At 36.9% G+C, this 18,363-nt stretch overlaps 1 protein-coding gene across 8 annotated transcripts in view; it reads left to right on the top strand.

Moving 5' to 3' along the window:
* SLC25A40 (solute carrier family 25 member 40) overlaps positions 1-18,363 on the top strand; it is a 22,618-nt gene extending 4,255 nt beyond the window's left edge. For 5 of the 8 annotated variants that reach the window (XM_027684854.1, XM_027684857.1, XM_027684859.1 and 2 more), the window contains 9 exons: positions 1,023-1,129; positions 2,751-2,818; positions 4,370-4,494; positions 5,752-5,925; positions 9,585-9,694; positions 10,008-10,089; positions 12,144-12,224; positions 17,121-17,341; positions 17,465-17,565. In XM_027684854.1, coding sequence (XP_027540655.1) covers positions 1,023-1,129; positions 2,751-2,818; positions 4,370-4,494; positions 5,752-5,925; positions 9,585-9,694; positions 10,008-10,089; positions 12,144-12,224; positions 17,121-17,236 — 863 coding nt within the window. In that variant the 3' untranslated portion in view covers positions 17,237-17,341; positions 17,465-17,565. Of the gene's footprint in view, positions 1-1,022; positions 1,130-2,750; positions 2,819-4,369; positions 4,495-5,751; positions 5,926-9,584; positions 9,695-10,007; positions 10,101-12,143; positions 12,225-17,120; positions 17,342-17,464 lie in introns of all 8 variants that reach the window. The other 3 variants (XM_027684860.1, XM_027684862.1, XM_027684861.1) reach the window with 3 other exon arrangements.

Below are 18,363 nucleotides of genomic sequence, written 5' to 3'. Positions count from 1 at the left end.
AAGTGAGTGGGGAAAAAAGCAACACATATACTGAAATTGCTAAAGAAAGAATGTGCCAGTGAACAGTGGAGAAAAAAATCCCATCAATACCTACCATTTTAAACAGGTTTTTTTCCCCCTATCTTTCTTAATATTTTATTATGGCAGAAGGTACAATTAATACCGAGTTGAGTTAAAAAATAAAAAGCTATTAATAAATAAGTAAATATTATATCAGAGGGCTTATGTGGTTGGGATGCTATATCAAAGTTTATCTTCTCCAAAATCTAGAGATTTGTGAAATACAGAAGTCACTTGCCACTTGGGTTTTAAATACATGAAGACATTGTGCTCTCAAAAACGTGTTATTGGTTCCTACTATTTAGTTATATGTGATAAATGAAATTTAAAAGGAAAGAAGATGACTAGTGTTGCATGTTGAATGTTGAGGTGAATACTTGCAGTCAGACTTGCTGTAAAGTAGGAAAAATCCTTGTGCCTTCTATCCTGATTTTTAGTAAATTCTAAAGCCAGAAATCTGAAAATGTGAGGCTCAAAGTATGTTTTTGTAATGGCAATAATATTTTATCAAACAGTTTCAGAGTACATGAGGCAGAAGAAATAAAAAACAAGTAGAGAGGATGATCTAATATAAATACAGTCCAGCCTAAGATATAATACTTCCACTTGTAATGTGGATACTTAGGCTACTTAATAAAAATTCTGAAGTCTGAAACACGTTCACAGTTAGATACAATAGTGATATTCGGGTCTTGTGCTGCTTTTAGCCTTCAGCAGATGGTAGTGTAACATAAACATGTATCCTGGAGCCTTATGAAGGCAGTTCCATTTAGTCTGGCACTCTGGGGAGTACATTTGTGCCCTTTTTCCTTTTAACTAATTTGTCGTTACTGACCAAGATTATTTTGCTCCTCTGTGTCTAATCAGAGATAAATCTGTATTGCCATTATATATTTGAAATTGCTGCTGTGTAAGAATGATCTTACAAGCATTAACTTTATTCTTATACACCATTTTATTAGGAAAATGTTTTGTATACTCCAGTGGCCTTATGGATCATATATGTGTTTGTGAAAATGGGAACAGCAAAGCCTGGTATAAAAAACCTGGGAATTTCAAAGGGACATTGGTAAGAACATTTTACATGTATATAAAACTGTACATTTTTAAGTAGCATACTATAAAATTATTGGGGTTTTTTGGGGTTCTTCTGGAGTCTGTTATTATTCTAGAGGGAAATTTGTGTGGCTACACTGTGTAATTTATATGTTGATTAGTGATACCTCCTATTTTCTATAATAAAATATGTATTCCTTCCTTAAGATGAACAAGGATGCACAGCTTTCCTCACAGATTACTGGCTCTATGATTTTATTGTCCCCACTTGAGCTGTATTGCCAGTAGTTGCTGATTGCAGGTAATGATTTTCTGTTACCTGCTCACACTCTTCTGTGTCCCAGTATGCTCCTGAGCTGAAGTAACAATGCAGATAGTGTTTTAAAGTCAAGTTCATGTGTCAAGTTCTCTATCCATTGAAATTTGTAGGACTGGCATGTTCCCAGACACTTGAAACAGACTTGCTGTCAGACACTGTCCTGCTGGTTCATTAATCAAGATTTTGTATGGCTCTGCCATTAAATTAAACCTGTGATCAAGGATTTTTCAGAATTAAATTTCTGAAAATGAGATGTTAATGCAAAAGGTGTCTTCAGCAGTTCTACAGTGTTTTTTTTTTAATTAATAAGTTCACAAGTGTGATTTTTTTTTTCAGTTAGCTTTACTATATAATTTTAGAAGGTCACTTAGTTTTTTATTTGACATGAATTTATGCCCATAAATTCATGGGCATAAATGAAGCTGGATTATAAGCATATTAACTAACTAGTATAGAAGTTGGGGTTTTTTTGTCCAACCACATTACGACCTTTCAGGGATTCTCTCAAAGCTCCATTTTTACTAGTCAGGTTTGTTTTAATAAATCATGTCTTTGTTTTCCCCATTCCATTTTTTACCTCAATGGACTAGTCCATCAAGACTATCTCCTGTGAAGATATTTGCCCTTATCTTCATAGAAGTCCCTTTTGTGATCTGTCAGACTGTTTTGAGGCCCTGCGATAATGTCTGGTCTTAAGCATATTCTAATCCATCAAATCTCAACCTTTTCCCCCAAAAGTTTAAGAAAACTAGGTATTCTAATAATAGAGAGTTTGTCTTTTTAATGATGCTTTCAGGTCACCTGGGAATATATTGGACAGGTGTAATAATAGCTGCAAGCTTCCAAGTATAGAGTATAGTGTGTATACATTGCATATATGTTGTCACATTTTTGTCAGAGAAAGCAAGTATTGAAAAGTCATTAAGAATTAATTGCTATTTCATGCCTAGAATCTTTGTTATGTATTGGAAAAATATTTTAGTCAATTATTTTGGGGAAGTTTCCACAAGTTGCTGCAGTGCCATATTAGTTCTGAAAGTAACTTCTTCACAGGGCATTCAGTCACAGACAAACACTTATTACTTTGGTCTTTTAAAGATGGAAGAAACTTCTTAATTTCATTCACACAAATTATTCTGTTCAGCTCAGTGGAACTATTTGTGTGGTTAAAAATGATAGCTAGTGTAAGCTATCTTACAGTGATAAACCACTTTAGAAACATATTTTTAAAGATGTGTGTTCTGCCAGCTGAAATATATTACTGACTACAAAAGTTTGTAGCTAAATATTTCCTTTTGCCTGGTTACACTTTTAGGATGCATTTGTGAAAATTATTCGAATAGAGGGAATTAAGTCACTGTGGAGTGGGCTTCCTCCAACATTGTAAGTTGAATGTTCTGGTTTTGGTAACATGAGTTATTGTTAAAAAAACTACTTAATTATTTAGATAAATTATTATGTGTGTTTCTAAGTTATTTTAAAAATTCACTCAATTCTGAAGTTACAGAGCAATCAGTTCAATCAGAAACATCTAGGGACAGTATAATTTTTGCCAGATCTCCAGAGTTTTCTGATATATTCTCAGTAGTTAAGCCAGAACATTAGAATTCTCATTGTGCCTTTTACAGGTGGTATCTTCACAATAACCGTTCCTTTGGTGGATGGAAGGTGATCACTAAAGAATGACAGTTTTTGACAAAAACATACTGTTCTATCTTGTTACTAATGCCTTTCCATCAGCAGCACGGCTGTTTCCAGATGCTCTGGTGTTGCACCTCACTACCCTCATTTAATTCTTGTAACCATCATCTTTATTTTAAAGAACTTTGTTGGGGTTTTTATCCTATCTGACTTTGTAGTGGAAAACAGATAACCTGTTTTCTCTCTACATATTATTCATATTAACCTGGTACAGATAGAAATTAAGACCTCTATAATTATGTTTTCTTCCATAAACCAAGAGAGTAATCAAATCTAAGATGTATGTTAGAAGTTGTATCTTGTAAGACATGAAGTGCGGCCCAGAAGGAAAGCAGTGGTCCACATGTTTTTGATTTGCAGACAGTGCTCAGTGTATAGACACAAGAAAGAAAAGGATGGTGAAGCTCAACATAGTTATTTATCCTGCAGTATATGGCAATTTAAAAATATAAACCTTTAGGACCTGACTGAACTATTTAAATAAATACAATTTTTTTATTCAACATGTGTTTTGTTCTCCAGCAGAAAACTAGCCTCTTGATTGGAGAAAGGTACACAGTTTTTAAGAGATTTAAACTATGGCTTGTTAGTTTTCCAAGCATGACAGTCCTCAGTGTTTTTTGGTAATGGTGGTGCATGCTACATTGGTATGGACATAACACAAAAATGTACTTGCCATTTTATAGTAAGATGTGGTGCCTTATCCCTACACTGAATGATTATTAGATCTCACTGTTGCTGTTATACTCTGTACTGTGCTGCAATGGAAATAGCTTGTATTTATGAATACTACATTGTCTCTCAAGTAGTGAGAATCATAACTGTTTACTAAGACAAAGAAAATAATCTCCAATTGTTAAATAAATAAAAATTTAATGTTAGTAGCACTCCTGTAATGTTTTATTTGGTTTCTTCATATTCAGATCTTTCACTTCCATTTCTTTATCAAAATAGTTCTGAAGCTGATGTGAAATAAATTTTGGGTAAGATAATCCACCATCATTTTACTTATAGTTTCTCCTAATGAAATGAAAACCTAGGAAAACTGTGGATTGAAAATCTGAACTGGAGGCAGTGAATTAAAGCCACGGGATTTATGCTTTTTCTTCATCCATAACGCACAGCTGGAGATTTAACTTTTTTTTTAATATATGTAAAATATCCATACAAGACAGTTGCCTTTATTCTTCTGCTTTCCTGGTATAAATTTAAATTATGTCTCTTGTATTTTAGAATAATGGCACTTCCTAACGCAATGATCTATTTTACCCTCTATGACCAACTGCGTGAAGCTTTGAAATACAGACTGAAAAAGGGTGATGAATACATTCCAGTTCTTGCAGGTTCCTTAAGCAGATGTAAGTTTTCACCTGTTTAAAGAGAAAACTGAAATGCAATACCTGTATGCTGTTTTCTTGGGTCTGTTTTGTTGATTTTTATTTAAGGTAAATTTTCCATCGCTTTAAATGAGGGATCGGAAGGAATACTGTAATTACCCACTATTTCTTGGGCAACAAAACTCTGTAACTTGGAATAGTGTGATTTGGTTTTGCTGTTACACTTTTACTACATTTGTAATTTGTTCAAAATTTTATGTTTATATTTCTAGACTTCTACCAAGTACAGTTTAATTTAAGTCTGTTCTGTCATGAATCTAGCAATAAACATCATTATTTTCTATAATGGCAACTACACAGGTATTTATAGGAAAATGAAAATTGAACTTCTTTTAGAATTGGACTGGTTTTACTGCTGTATGATGTGAAGTGGACTGAATGTGCTTTTATATTTTCTTACTAGCCTTTTCCTCATCTATTTTTGTAGAAGTAACACAAATCATATATTTTAGGGCTTTCTTAGAAGAGTCTGATGATGTAGTTACATATTTTACTTATGACAACCATGGGGACACTGGAAGACTGGTTGAAAAAAATTGCTATTCTGTGGTGGTGTGGCAAATTGCTCTTATTAGGGTGTTCCAGATTTTTAAATTCACATGTTAAACCTTATCCTAGCAACAGAAGAAAAGTTCTTGGATCTAGTAAAATTGTTAACGTCTATTACATGTGTGATGGGAGCTTGTTATTGAGTCATGACTCACTGACCATTGTGCAAGCTCAAAGAGTCACTTTATCGGATACAGATGGCCTGCTAATTATTCTTGAGAGTTTAAAATAAGAATGGCAAGGGTGCTTAGAGATCAATAAAAGCTTAATCTCTAACAACTATTTTTGTCCTTAACACAAAAAAAGCCTTAAACCCCGAGCTCACTTTCTTCAAATTACATTTTGAAATGGCAATTATTGAAAATTAATGTTTATAAGTACTTGAAATTTTCAGCCTATTTATGTATTTAATCTGAAAATGAGGATTCTTAACACGATTACAATAGGCCAGTATTGAAAAAAACCCTAAACCGGAAAGTGTAGGTACTGTGAATAGATGTGATGCTCTTATCTGGAAAGGAAACTTATTTTGAGAAGGAAAACGGAAAAGGGAAATCGGAGAGTTGAAAAGAATCAAATATATAAAGCAAGGTGAGATGTGACTTTAATGTTCAGGAAACGTTACTATTAAATGCTGATTTGAAAAAAAGGCATTTTCCTCCTTTGCAGTCAGTTCTCTCACTGTGGTGAGTCCCCTGGAGCTGATCAGAACTAGAATGCAGCATCGCAAGTTGTCCTACAAGCAGCTGTACCTGTGCGTCAGCACTCAAGTGGCTGCAGATGGGTGGTTTTCACTGTGGAGAGGCTGGAGTTCTACTGTTCTGAGAGATATACCTTTCTCAGGTAGGGTTTATTTTCCATGCAGGGTTTTTGTTATGGCAGAAGATATGTTTATGCATAACTTAGTCTGTTTCTGTGCTTTTATGTAATTTTAATGGTTAGCTTTAGGAATGACTGAGATTGATTCGTTCTGTTTTGAGTGCTTTTATTTATAAATTTGCTGAGGACATGATTTTTCCCATTTTGAACCTGATAGCGTTCATTGTTACATTCCCTTTCTCTGTACTTAGTCTGTTACTTCTCATCTTTAGCTTACACAATGACTGTTTTGAAGACTTTGAGTAGGAAATTTTCTTTGTAATAGGTATAGTGGCTATTTTCTGATAAACATCCTTTATGTAAGTGTTCTGTTACTTAATTTTGAAAACATGTACAGAGAGTGACACAGTAGTGTCTTCAGGATTTTTTTGAATAAAGATTAATTAGTTTCTATAACTGGTCCAGAAATCATGAAGGTAGAGCACCACTCATTAGCAAAGCTCCAAAGCTGAAAGCCCAGAAGAAAAAAAGTCTGATTCAGAGCATAACTAGTCCTAGGGCTCTCCTTAAGATAGAGGGGACAGATGTTACAGGGCAGACTGCTAATGCACCTGTTAATGCCAGTGGTAAAAGCCCCTGTCTCTTTGAGGCTCGCTTTTGTCAGAGCACTTGTGGAGCAGACATCAATTGTCCTTGAAGCTGTTTCTGTCATTTGGATAGTAGCAGGAATGACACCTTTGAACACCTGATGTTGCCTCAGAAAAATTCTTCTAACCTATTTTTGAAGTCAGAGAACCCTTGAAATATTTGACCTGCTGTCTTTGTTCTCCTACTTCAGTCTTAAGATAGTTTGACATTTAATTTAATTTGTGTTTCCAAGCAATCTAGAGGGCCAGTCATTGGTGTGGACTGTTATGGGATTTGAGCACACTTGGATGTGTACCTGGAGTAAATTTTCAATTGGTTGTAAACCAAACCAAGACATGATAAGTGTGGGGTGGTTATGATATTTAGTTAAAAATTGCAGTTGTCAATTAAGTGAGTAAACTGAGTTATTTAAGCTGTATTCTTTCCAGAATGTATAATACTCTTGTGTTCTTTCACTTAGCTACTGGGAGGTGATTGAAAATCATGGTTGGAATGTATTTCCTGTTTCAGGATCCAGTTCTTTGATAGGACTTAATTTAGCCTTCTCTGATAGGGAAGGCTTCCTTACCTACGACAACATGGTTTCACTAAGGCTAAAGATAACTGTCAGAATTCAGAGAACCTTTAGTCCAAAGTGCTTCCTGTTCAATATTTATTTTTTAATTTACTTATTTTTCTTCTCTGCCAAACTCAACTTTCTCTTAGGCTGTTCTGCTAAGACTTGTAAGGGAACTCTTCATCTAATCCCTGTTGTCTGACTTGAAGTAGAAACTCTTGTTCTCTTACTGATTTTTGTCTGTACCAGTGTGGCTGGAGCTTCCTTCCCTCTGCGGCTTTTAACAGAGGGGGAAGATCAGAGCACTGTGAGGGAGTGCACAAGGAAGAGAGCACTAAGGTGATGTGTGTGTTCTTTTCAGGCCTTTTTAGATTCTTGCGTCCATGCCTGCTGTTCCTCCACTGATCCAAAACATGCTCGTCTATTTTAACTCAGTCTCCACACTGCTCTGGCATTCACTTCACAGCCAGTGGGCGCTTGTCTGTCCCCAGTACTTCATAGGTATCATGGGATGCTGAAAAGGTAGAGGCACAAGTTAACATACAGCTACTGCCTTATTTATAAATAATGGCCCATCTTCGCGAACGAAGATTTGGGGAAAGGTCTTTTACCTTTCCAGCCTGCGCAATGGATTTTTTAGGTGAGACACAGCGTGCGCTGAACTGAGCCCACCCTTTAATCCTAAGGTTCATCTGCCGGGGCCAAGCAAGCTTGGACAATGGCAGTGAGGTCCTCAGGACGTAGGTTTGTTTAGAGTGTCCTTCTCATAGATGGATGGCCTCACAGGGCTAACGACCTCCATCAGGCCAGGAGACCGCGATTTGAACCCGTGGTCGCAGCAGTGAAAGTCCTGCACGCTAACCACTAGGCCACCAGGGGTCTCACTGCCTTATAGCTACTGCCTTATAGCTTGAGAACTATTGTTAAAGAGCCAAAAGTGAGCAGGCAAGTAGATGCATGAGTAAAGGACAATGTATTTTAAAAAAAAAAAAAAATTAAATGCCACAGAACTCTGATTTTAAAAGGTAAGGGTGTTTATTGCTGCCTAATATCTCTTTCAAATGTGTTTTCTGATAATTCTTTTCTTATAAATACTTTGTCTGTTATGTTGAGCTGCCTTAATGCATTCAATCTTAGCTCTTAAGTTTGAATGATGCCCCCACAGCATTGCAGTCTCTAGTATTCTTACAGCACAGTTTACAGCTTTTCTGCAGGTAGCTCAAGTTAGCTATCTCAAGAATTAAAATCAGTGTAACAATTTGTATTGAAAAAGTCATTCCTCTGTGAAAACAGTCAAGCAGTACAACATGTCTTAAGCAGCACAGGGTAATTAGAATCCCACTGTGTTCGAGTCCAAGTGTTCATGATATGCTTCAAGCATGTTCCTTGGGATGCTAGCTAGACTGAATAAAACTTGAGCTGTGAATCTTTATAAACACAAGAACTGGGTTAACAATAATACTTGAGTCATTCTTTAAGTAGTGTGGCAGACAATGTAAATATAAAAGATATTCAGGGAAATGAGTCCTGTAGGTGCTTAAGCAAAGTTTTGGATTTAGATAATTTATATTAAATTAGGGGTTTGTACATTTCAGTAGTAGGTTTTCCTCAAACCCTGAGAATGCCTTCTGAGATACTACCTACTTTTGCTTTTGCAAAATGATTGAGGCCAGACACATGTTCTGGCAGTCTTTGTGGCAAGAAAATACTTTTTTCTGCTGGCACAGCCTTCAGAACTCAGTGCTGACCAAGGCACAGTTACCTTTCAGGATGTGCAGCCATCATTTGAAGTATTTACTTGACCAGCTGCCATAATTGACTCTATAATTGGACCTGGTAGCATATAGCTTGGAGTTTTGATTAGAAAGCAGAAAGAGTGCAGTTTAGTTCAGCAGGCAGTCAAAGAAACAGATATTGTTCCTTAAAGTTGTTTGCCAGACTTGTCTTTGACAGTCTTCACAAAGGCATTCTCCTCTTAGTAATTCCAAGGAGCAAAATTGTACTTTTTGGTTCTCTCAGAGTTAAATTTTACACTCTGTCCCTCAGAAAAGTATGAAGCAGTCCTGAGCAACCTTTCATTTTGCATGAGACACATTTTTATAAAATTAGTGAGACTGATGAAAATGTGAAATATGCCTGAAAACATAGTGAATAATAAGCCTACACTTTAATTTATATTAAATTGAATGTGAGTTTTATAGTGCTTGGTTTAGATTGTATTAAGATAGGGGTTACTTGAGGGAAGGACAAAATGATTAGGCTAATTTGTATTATATGAAGAAATTTGGGATATGGAGATAAGGGGAACAGGGCAATCTGTCCATGGGTTAGCACAGAGGACACTTATTATGCTTTCAGCTCTTGTTTCTTCTGGCTTCTGTTGCCACAGTAGAATTCTTACATCTGTACTTGATGAAAGAATTTCTGTATTTGACATAAAAATCTCTTGTAATGCAAGTTTATTTTTTTGTAATCATAGCAATGTACTGGTATAATTATGAACGTTTCAAGAAGATGATGTGCAAGCAAGTTGGTGGACATGAACCTACATTTTTTATTGCTTTTACTTCAGGAGCAGCATCTGGCTCTGTAAGTATATAATTTCATTTCTAGTACTACTCTTTATTATTATCACTAATAACCTATTTAAAAGAGGTATGATTTTAGGTGATTCCCTCAGAAATTTATGTTTTGGGGCACGTGTACTTTAAACACACATGGCCTGGCATTCAAGCTGATTAGATAAATCTGAATAAATTACGGTGTTCTGACATACAAGACTTAATACTATCATGTGCTTGGAATATGGAATCTAGTTTTCAATTGTGTGCACTTTAATTTAAAATTTTAAATTAAATTTTGTTTGTGCACTAACATTAAAATTGTTTTCTTTTCCTGATAGATTGCAGCTGTCATAACTCAGCCATTTGACGTAGTGAAAACACATAGACAGACTGCACTTTGGGAGAGTGAGACCTTAGAAAGTAAGTAGCTGGTAAGAATAAAAAAACCTACAAGGTTTGGGAAAATTAGTGTTTCTGAAAACTTAGTGTTTGGGTATATAGACTTTTGGTAGGAATTTTAAGTTTTTGTCTCTTCTCTGAAGTTTATCTAAAAATTCTATCACTCAGGCCTTTTTTCTTCTCCAAATTGTAATATCCCATGAGATACTTTTTATCTCATAGGACAATACAATATTTCATTAATGGCATGGAAAAGGGAAAAGGTGTGAGTTCAGTACAATTGAGCTTAAAAAGATGGTATAAAATTGCAACAAATAAATTCAAAACTATTACAGTTAGGCAGACCAATTGCAAATTTAAGATGTCCCCGCTTATTGCAGGGAGGTTGGACTAGATGACCATTAAAGGTCCCTTCCAACCCAATCATAATTCTATGATTGAAGTAAGTTATATTTAAATAGGCAAAAAATTAACTTCTAAAACATTCAGGTGAACAGTGATCTATTGAAAAAGACTTTAAAATAACACGATAAAATGTTTGCACGTTCACTACCACTTGCTCCTTCATAACAATATTCTTTTGATAAATATTAGGGTAGAGAAAGAAAGCACTTTTCTCAGGTTGTGTTTTTACCTTCTTTTCATGTTCTTTCAAAAGAATTATTTTTGAGAGCATATTAGTGAATGTCCTAACATCTTTAAAGGATGAAAGGGGAAGTTTATGTTCTGTTCTTTCAGTAGAGCACTGCTGTGCTTTATGTGAATTCGAGTTGTATATAAAAACTTTTTTTTTCCATTACTTGGGACCTGGACCAGTGAGGGACTTTCAATAACTTAAATGTTAGATCACGACTTTAAGATTACAGACCATTAAAAAGGCTGAGTACCTGAACAGTTTCTGCTTAGAAACTAAGTCCTCACTTTTTGGCATGAGGTTTCATTCTCTCAGGTAAATTATTTTCTTCTAGTGTAATTCTTGAAAAAACACAGCAATGTTTCATTGCAGAATAGAAAAATATCAAAAAAGCTTAAATTATAAATAGTTATTGTGATTCAGTCTTTTTCTTGTGCTGATGAATGTAAGAATTCATTGCTAACACCACTTTGAAACACGTGTGGCTGCCATATATTTATTAGGTTGATATTAACCAGATTAATATACATTCAGAATTTCATTATGGTTATCTTTAATTTGTACCAGTTGAATTCTTTCCAAATCCAGTTACTGTTAGAGTTGGACACTAACTGTGCATCTATATATTGTCTCTCTGTGGCTGCAAAAATATTTTGCAGTTTCTAAATGCTGTGGGATGTTCCTGATGAATGTATTCTATGACACTGCTTTAACTTTCATCTAGAAAAAAAATTTCTTGGCCACTTTCATATTTCAAATCAAAGAAAACAGTACATGAAATAGCACAGAAAATTTCCTTTGTTTAAAATAATTGCATATGTCTGGAATGCGGATTGCTTCTGGATGCTGCTGCTGTTAGGTTGCTTGTGGTATGTGATTTAGCTCTATAAGGGACTTCAATCCACATTTCTTAGAGCTGTACTTTCTTAAACATAAATTTAGGGGAGATTTGATTTTTGTAAAGTTAGATGTAATGTGTAGTGTCCTAGCTTAACTATTATATTCAATCTTATGATTCATTTTTATGATAACAATTCTCAAAACTTACTTTTGGATTCAGTTTACCAGAAAAGCAAGTTCTTATTTAAAAGTCTGAATTGTGATGATCTTTTAGCTGCATGTGTAAGGTGTCACGGAGAGGGAATGGCTCATTTGAAAGCTAGTTGACTTTTTTCACTGGATTTGTATTCTTGTAAGGAATATTGTATCTGTTCATATATCTTACACCAGGTGTTTCTACAAACGTTTCCATCTCATGCTGTTTTAACTTGTGTATTTGCATACTGTATGGATTTAACATACTGTGTAAATAAAATGGATAAAATTAATAGAAAAGGAACTAAACCTAATAATTACATCTGTGACTCTCTGATTTCAAAAAATATTCTTGCGTGGCAATGTATGGATTCCTTGATTCACTGTTGTCTTGTACTATATTAAGTTCCACAGAGGGACTCTACATCAACCTGGGCAGTTATGAGGAAAGTTGTCGCTAGCAATGGGATTACTGGATTATTTGCTGGTAAATCTTTTCATATCTCTAAAAAAAAATTGGACTAGAGAGTTTTTTAATCATTACCAAGTGATTACAGATGTTAACATGCATAAATTGTATAATATTTCCATCTCTGTGAACACTGTCAGTTATGGAATAGTTTGTATATATAAAGCAACAGACATGCATATATCCAGAGAGAATTTTGGTAGTCTCTTAACAAGTTACTAAGATATAGCTGTTTGAGATGGATACCATTTATTTTAAAAGCAGAGGGGCTGGGCTTGACCAGTATGTCTGTATTGGCAATGAAAAATGGTGCTAAAAGATTCAGTTCAGAAAATGTTTTTTTCAAATTTAAAAAAATTACTGATTTCTTAAGCTTTTATTGATTTCTTAAGTTTTTCAGAAAGAATTGGTGCAAAATAAAAATAATAGATTGTAGGTTTGCAACCAACAGGATAGAGGTTTTTCTAGGCTGACAAAGTTTCTTATATGCAGTTTTTAGTCCAGTGCTAAAAATCTTAAAGCAGACATTACTGTTGCAGCATCTATATTTAGGAATAGCCATCCTAACTTTTGTTCTTCATCTTGTAGTAGTTTCTGTACTCAACTTTTTTGGTTCTTTCTGTCTCAGAAACAGAGTTTAAGCTTATTTGTCTCCCTTCTTAGTCTTTGAACAAGATGCATTATTGAGAACCCAAAAAGTCTGAAAATGGAATAGGTATTTTGAAAAATTTACAGAATAAAATACTGTTATGGGCTTGTGAAATACTAGGGTCAGGATAGATTCCATCTATCCTAAATAATTCTATGATACTGTCCTATGATGCATTCAGCTGAAGTCCAACTTCAACACAGTTTTTTACAGAGGACTGGAAGATTTGACAATTCTATTAGTACTTGTTTGCTAAATGGGAGTAATTATGTTGAATACTGTATAATATTTCGGGCATTCAAGGTCATGCAACAACCATTCTCCAAGAATTTTTTCCTTTGAAGTGTCTGGCAAACTAGAAACATTATTTAAGATATTTGTTAAATTTTTATGTTTAAACAGAGGGAGAAATGCAATCTTGACAATATATTGAGTTAATGATAAGTTAATAATTAATGAGTTAATAGTTTTTAAATTTTCCTTATATTTTCTCTCATCTGTACTCATATGAGTGAACCCCTCTTACATGACTTTCTTACTCTCACTGAACCTATCAAGGTTCTGCACAGTTCACTTTGTAGCTGTTACTGTTTCAGTTCCTCTGAGCCATTCAGTAAGACATGATCAAGTCACTGTGAATACCCCATTTAGCTGTGAAATTCCTTGATGTATTTTATTTTTCTTCTTGCAGGGACTGTCTTAAAGACTGTCTTTTAGTAGTTTTGATAGCTGTGGCAAAGATCATTTTTTAGCCCTGGACTATGTGCTAATCAGCATAGATGTATCCCTGACCATCCCAAGATATCTTCGCCATTTAAACCCTGCATATTTAAAGAACAGAAAATAAACCCTTGGGAATACTTTCTGATGTCTTTTTCAAATCCTGGCAACTGTGAGCACTGCCTAATGACCTAATTCTTGGTACTAACTCAAAACCTCTAGCAACAAAGATTGTTGTCCCTGAAGGGTCCAGCATAAAATATTCCTCCTTATTTTCAAATTATGGCTCAGTTGTATCAGGACTTCCTGTCACCAAGGAGTGATCATGGAGACTCCTGAGACCTCACGAGGCTTAGGAGTCTTTTCCATTGAATAACCAAGTTGCCCTGGCCAGAACAGAGGGTCTTTGTGAGCTGACAAATGTGACATGAAAGACGAGAAAAGTGACATTCAGCATTGGAGCAGAAGTCCCTCATTGTTACCTCATCCTGAAAAGGAGGATTTCTTTTAATTCTTAACATCTTTCAGGGAATGTTGCACTTCTGGAATGACCAGAAGGGCCTGACTCCTCTCTGAGGTAATTGCCAGTCATTTTGGTAATTCACAATGGATTTAGCCAGATCACTGAATATTCTCTTGGAGAATGTAGTGGAATTCTTTTTTCACAGATCTGTAGATATTTGGCAGCAGCTGTCAGGGATCCTGCTAGATTTCTGTCAGAGGTTTCTACTTGGTGTGCTCTGTGAGAAAGAAAAGATTTGGTTTCCCAGAAGCTGGAGTTCTTGCATTCTCATCCATTGTGTCCTAAGTAGCCATAGAAGGCAACTTGTGTTTCTAGTTGCCAATATGGTAATTAAAACAGAAGATTATGTGATAGGTTAACTATACACTGTTCTCTCCACCCTAATTTCCTCTCTGCAGCTACCAGATACTTTTTGTGGCATATGCAAATTTCTCCAAAACTAAACTGAATGTCTCTCTTCCCTGGGAGACCTTTAGGGTGCACTGCTGTGGGTTCAATTAGTGCTAGGGGAAGCCTGCAAGGTGGAGCTGGAACAAGCATTGCTATCCTAATGGGAAGGTCTTCTTGGCTGTAAAGCTTAGCATCCCTCAGGAATTCAGGTTTTAGAAAATTTGCCTTTCTATAAGAACATTATTGAAATAAAAAATTTATCAAGTCTTCACTGCTTAAAGATTTCTGTACAATTTTTAGATTATTCTATATCGTATCTACTGTCCCTCAAGAAATACAATATTGTAGCTCTGTACCAAAGCTGAGCCTTAGACCCGACTTCTGTGTAGAGCAGTAACACAGACTACAGCTGTTAATGTCTCTTACATGGAGCTACAATGTTACTGTAACAAATGCTACAGGACTGGTGCCACAGCTCAGGGGCTTCAGACCATGGGACTCACACTGAGAAACCCTGGGGGCTGGTGGGGTCCATCTGTCAGAGAAGGGGAAGAGCATCTTTAGCCATAAGCCCACCTGGTGAGGAAGGCTTTAAATTAAAAGGGGAGGGGAACCTCAATCCATCCCACTCTCACCAATGTGATGCCAGTGCCCACAAGAGAAGTCCAGAGCCTGGAGAGGGATCACAGGTCAGCAGGTGAACACCTGATGACTGGAATGTTGAAATGGAAGGATATAGACTCTTTAGGAAGAACAGGCAGGGGAGATGAGGAGAGGGTGTCACTCTCTATATCAATGACCAGCTGAAGTGTATGGAGCTCTGCTTGAGGATGGACCAAGAGCTGACCAAGAGCTTGTGGGTCAGGATTAAAGGGAGAGCAGAGACAGGTGACATTATAGTGGGGGTCTGCTACAGACTGCCCAAGCAGGAAGACTGAGCAGCTTTGCATTCACAAACCCCAGTCCACATGGGGGTCTCCAATCACCCTGATATTTGCTGGAGGGACAACACAGCAAGGCGTAAGCAATCCAGGAGATTCCTGGAATATGTTGATGAAAATGTCCTCTAAGTGATAGAGGAGCCAACAAGGAGAGGTGCTATGCTGGACCTTGTTCTCACCAACAAAGAGGGGCTGGTGGGGAATGGGAATCTCAAGGGCAGCTTTGGCTGCAGTGACTGTGTAATGGTGGAGTTTAAGATCCTTGGGGCAATGAGAAGCAAGCTCACTACCTGGGACTTCAGAAGAGCAGACTTTGGCCTTTCCAGGGATCTGCTTGGTAGAGTACAATGGTGCAAAGCCCTGGAGTGAAGAGAGGCCCATTAGATCCAATTTATATTCTAGAATCACCTCCTCCAGGCTCAGGAATGATGTATCCCAACAAAGAGGAAGTGAGACAAAAACTCCAGGAGGCCTGTATAGAGGAACAAGGAGCTCCTGGACAAAATCAGACACAAAAAGGAAGCCTATAGAGGGTGGAAACAAGGACAGGTAACCTGTCATAGAGAAACTGTCCAAGCAGCCAGGGATCAGCTTGGGAAAGTAAGCTAAAGCTCTGATAGAATTAAGTCTGGCCAGGAATGTCAAGGGCAACAGGGTCTGCACTGATGCCAGCAGAATGCAAGACACCACAAAGTATCAGTATTAGTAGCCAATGTGGGTGGAATTTAGTTAATAGATTAGGATACCTACGTGTAGGTTTTGACACGTGAGTAGCAGAGTTTAGAGATGTTCTCTTGATCAGCCAGTAGTTTAGTTCAGTTGTCCACACATAGCTAAGGTGACCAGGGGCAGTCTCCCTGGCCTCTTGCTGCTGTTCCTAAGCAACTCAAGTTTTCCACCCATGTCTCATCTGCACTGGCTCCCCACCGACGTCCTTCTGTTTCAAGTGGAAGTAGATGGCTGGCTGTGTGTGGACAAGTGGATTCAGCCTTATTTTCCTATCTCTAGGTAAACTTAATCACTTTCTGAACTCCATTGACAAGATCACAGTTGACTGTAATGAGACACATTTAACACTGAAATTCTATCATCATACATTTGAACAGGATTCTTCCATTTTAGTAGAGGTGCTATAGGTTTTAAGAGATAGTGGCAAGGGAACCAGATTTTTTACTTAAGAATTGGCTTGAAGGGCTGAGCCACAAACTTGTATACTAGAGAGTACAGCCCAGCATGGTACTTGAGCCCTTTCCTCCCTGACTTTATCCATGTCAGGATTGAGGGCTTCATGAACCTCTTTTTTCACACCTGAGAGATCATAAGCCTCTGCCTGTCCCCCATGAGCTTGCACTGGCTCTTAGGGGTGGGCACAGCCTGCCCTTGGGTCACCTCTTCTGTGCTGGAGCACAGGAGCCCTCCAGGTCCAGGTGTTCCAGAGAGTCGGAAGGGGCAGAGACACAGCAGTCTCGAGGCAGACAGGCCCCACAGGATGGCATAGCTGAGCGCATAAGGTTGTTATTCTGGCAATACCTACAGCCAGTAAATTTAGTATTTTGAGGAACACGGACACGTACAATCAGAGTTCTACACTGATATACTATGGTACCAATATATTGTGACCAATAAATTGTACTACAGCACTTGGTCTGAAAACAAATGATAGTGAATACCTTCCTTTCTCTTCTGGGCAGGTATTATTCCACGGCTATGTAAAGTTGCTCCTGCTTGTGCCATAATGATCAGCACATACGAATATGGAAAATCTTTCTTTTCTCATTTAAATGAAAAAATGAATCAACGTCCTTAATTCTCCTTCATCCGATTGTATGAAGTCAATGGTGAAAGTTGTGCCAAATTTTAATCTGTGAAGACGTTTTCTAGAATTCACAGTGAATTTCTACCATTACATTTGGTAACTAAATACAACTTCATTTTTAACTGTTTCATGAAGGATAAATTAACTTTTTTAATTAAGACTAAGAAAATACACATCACCCTTAAACTACCATTGAAGATTCTGTGACTTCTCTTGCAGCTAAAGAGGAAAAAGAAAGGAAGGAGGAGAAAAAAAAAGAATTTAAGCCTGGACAGAGCAATGAAGAATAACGACTGCCACCATGTTAAATTTTTAGTCTGATGAAACATTTTTGTTGGATATTTAAAATTATTGTTTAAAAATGTTTTGGGCTTCCAGTTGTATGATATATTTATTTCTCAATACGGAGGTTGATACAGAATGAATTCATTAAATGCTTATTTATTCTTGCTGCTTGATGCGTTTCATTCTGGGCATGTTTGTTGTTTGCAGCTCTATATTTTGTTTCAGTACACATTATAAAACAGCTTCTTGTTTATTTTAAATGAAAAATTCCCTATGTCAAAGTGGAAAAAATACTCATGCTCATTAGAAACCAAGAGAGCTTAGTGAATACAGTGATAGGGACTGCAGTGGCTTTTGTTTAAGGTAATACTCTTAAAAAATTAAAGCACATCCAGGCATTGAAGACAACGGCCTGTACAGATGCTCTGGAGAAACACTGCCTCACATGTTTTTGGGAGGTGCAAGCTGTCACTGCCACAATGCTCTTGGGCAGGGCCAAGCCATACACAGTTTTTATGGGATCACCTGTCTTGGAAGGCCAGGTGTGCTGGCACAGGCAGGTGGTTCCATGCCTCTTGGACTCAGCCGTGTGTCTCTCTGAAGGGAAGAGCATATTTAGTTTGCTGCTGTCGACGCAGCCACTGTCTGCCACAGTGTACTGCACACTTGTGGTATGAGCAGCTGCAGCTCCTCACTTGCCCATAGGTACTTCAGTTACTGAATCAGAGCTTCCTCTGTATGATTTTAATTATTTTTTAACTACCTTCACTCTACCTCCCTTTTTCCATGCATTTTCAATGAAGGGGTTGAATTTTACTTTTTTGTGTATTTTA

The sequence above is a fragment of the Neopelma chrysocephalum genome, unplaced genomic scaffold (assembly GCF_003984885.1).
Source record: "Neopelma chrysocephalum unplaced genomic scaffold, ASM398488v2 Primary Assembly neopelma1_67, whole genome shotgun sequence".
In the NCBI taxonomy this organism is placed as follows: Eukaryota; Metazoa; Chordata; class Aves; order Passeriformes; family Pipridae; genus Neopelma; species Neopelma chrysocephalum.
The sequence above is the reverse complement of the archived record's forward strand: the minus strand, read 5'-3'. Positions and strand labels throughout refer to the sequence as shown.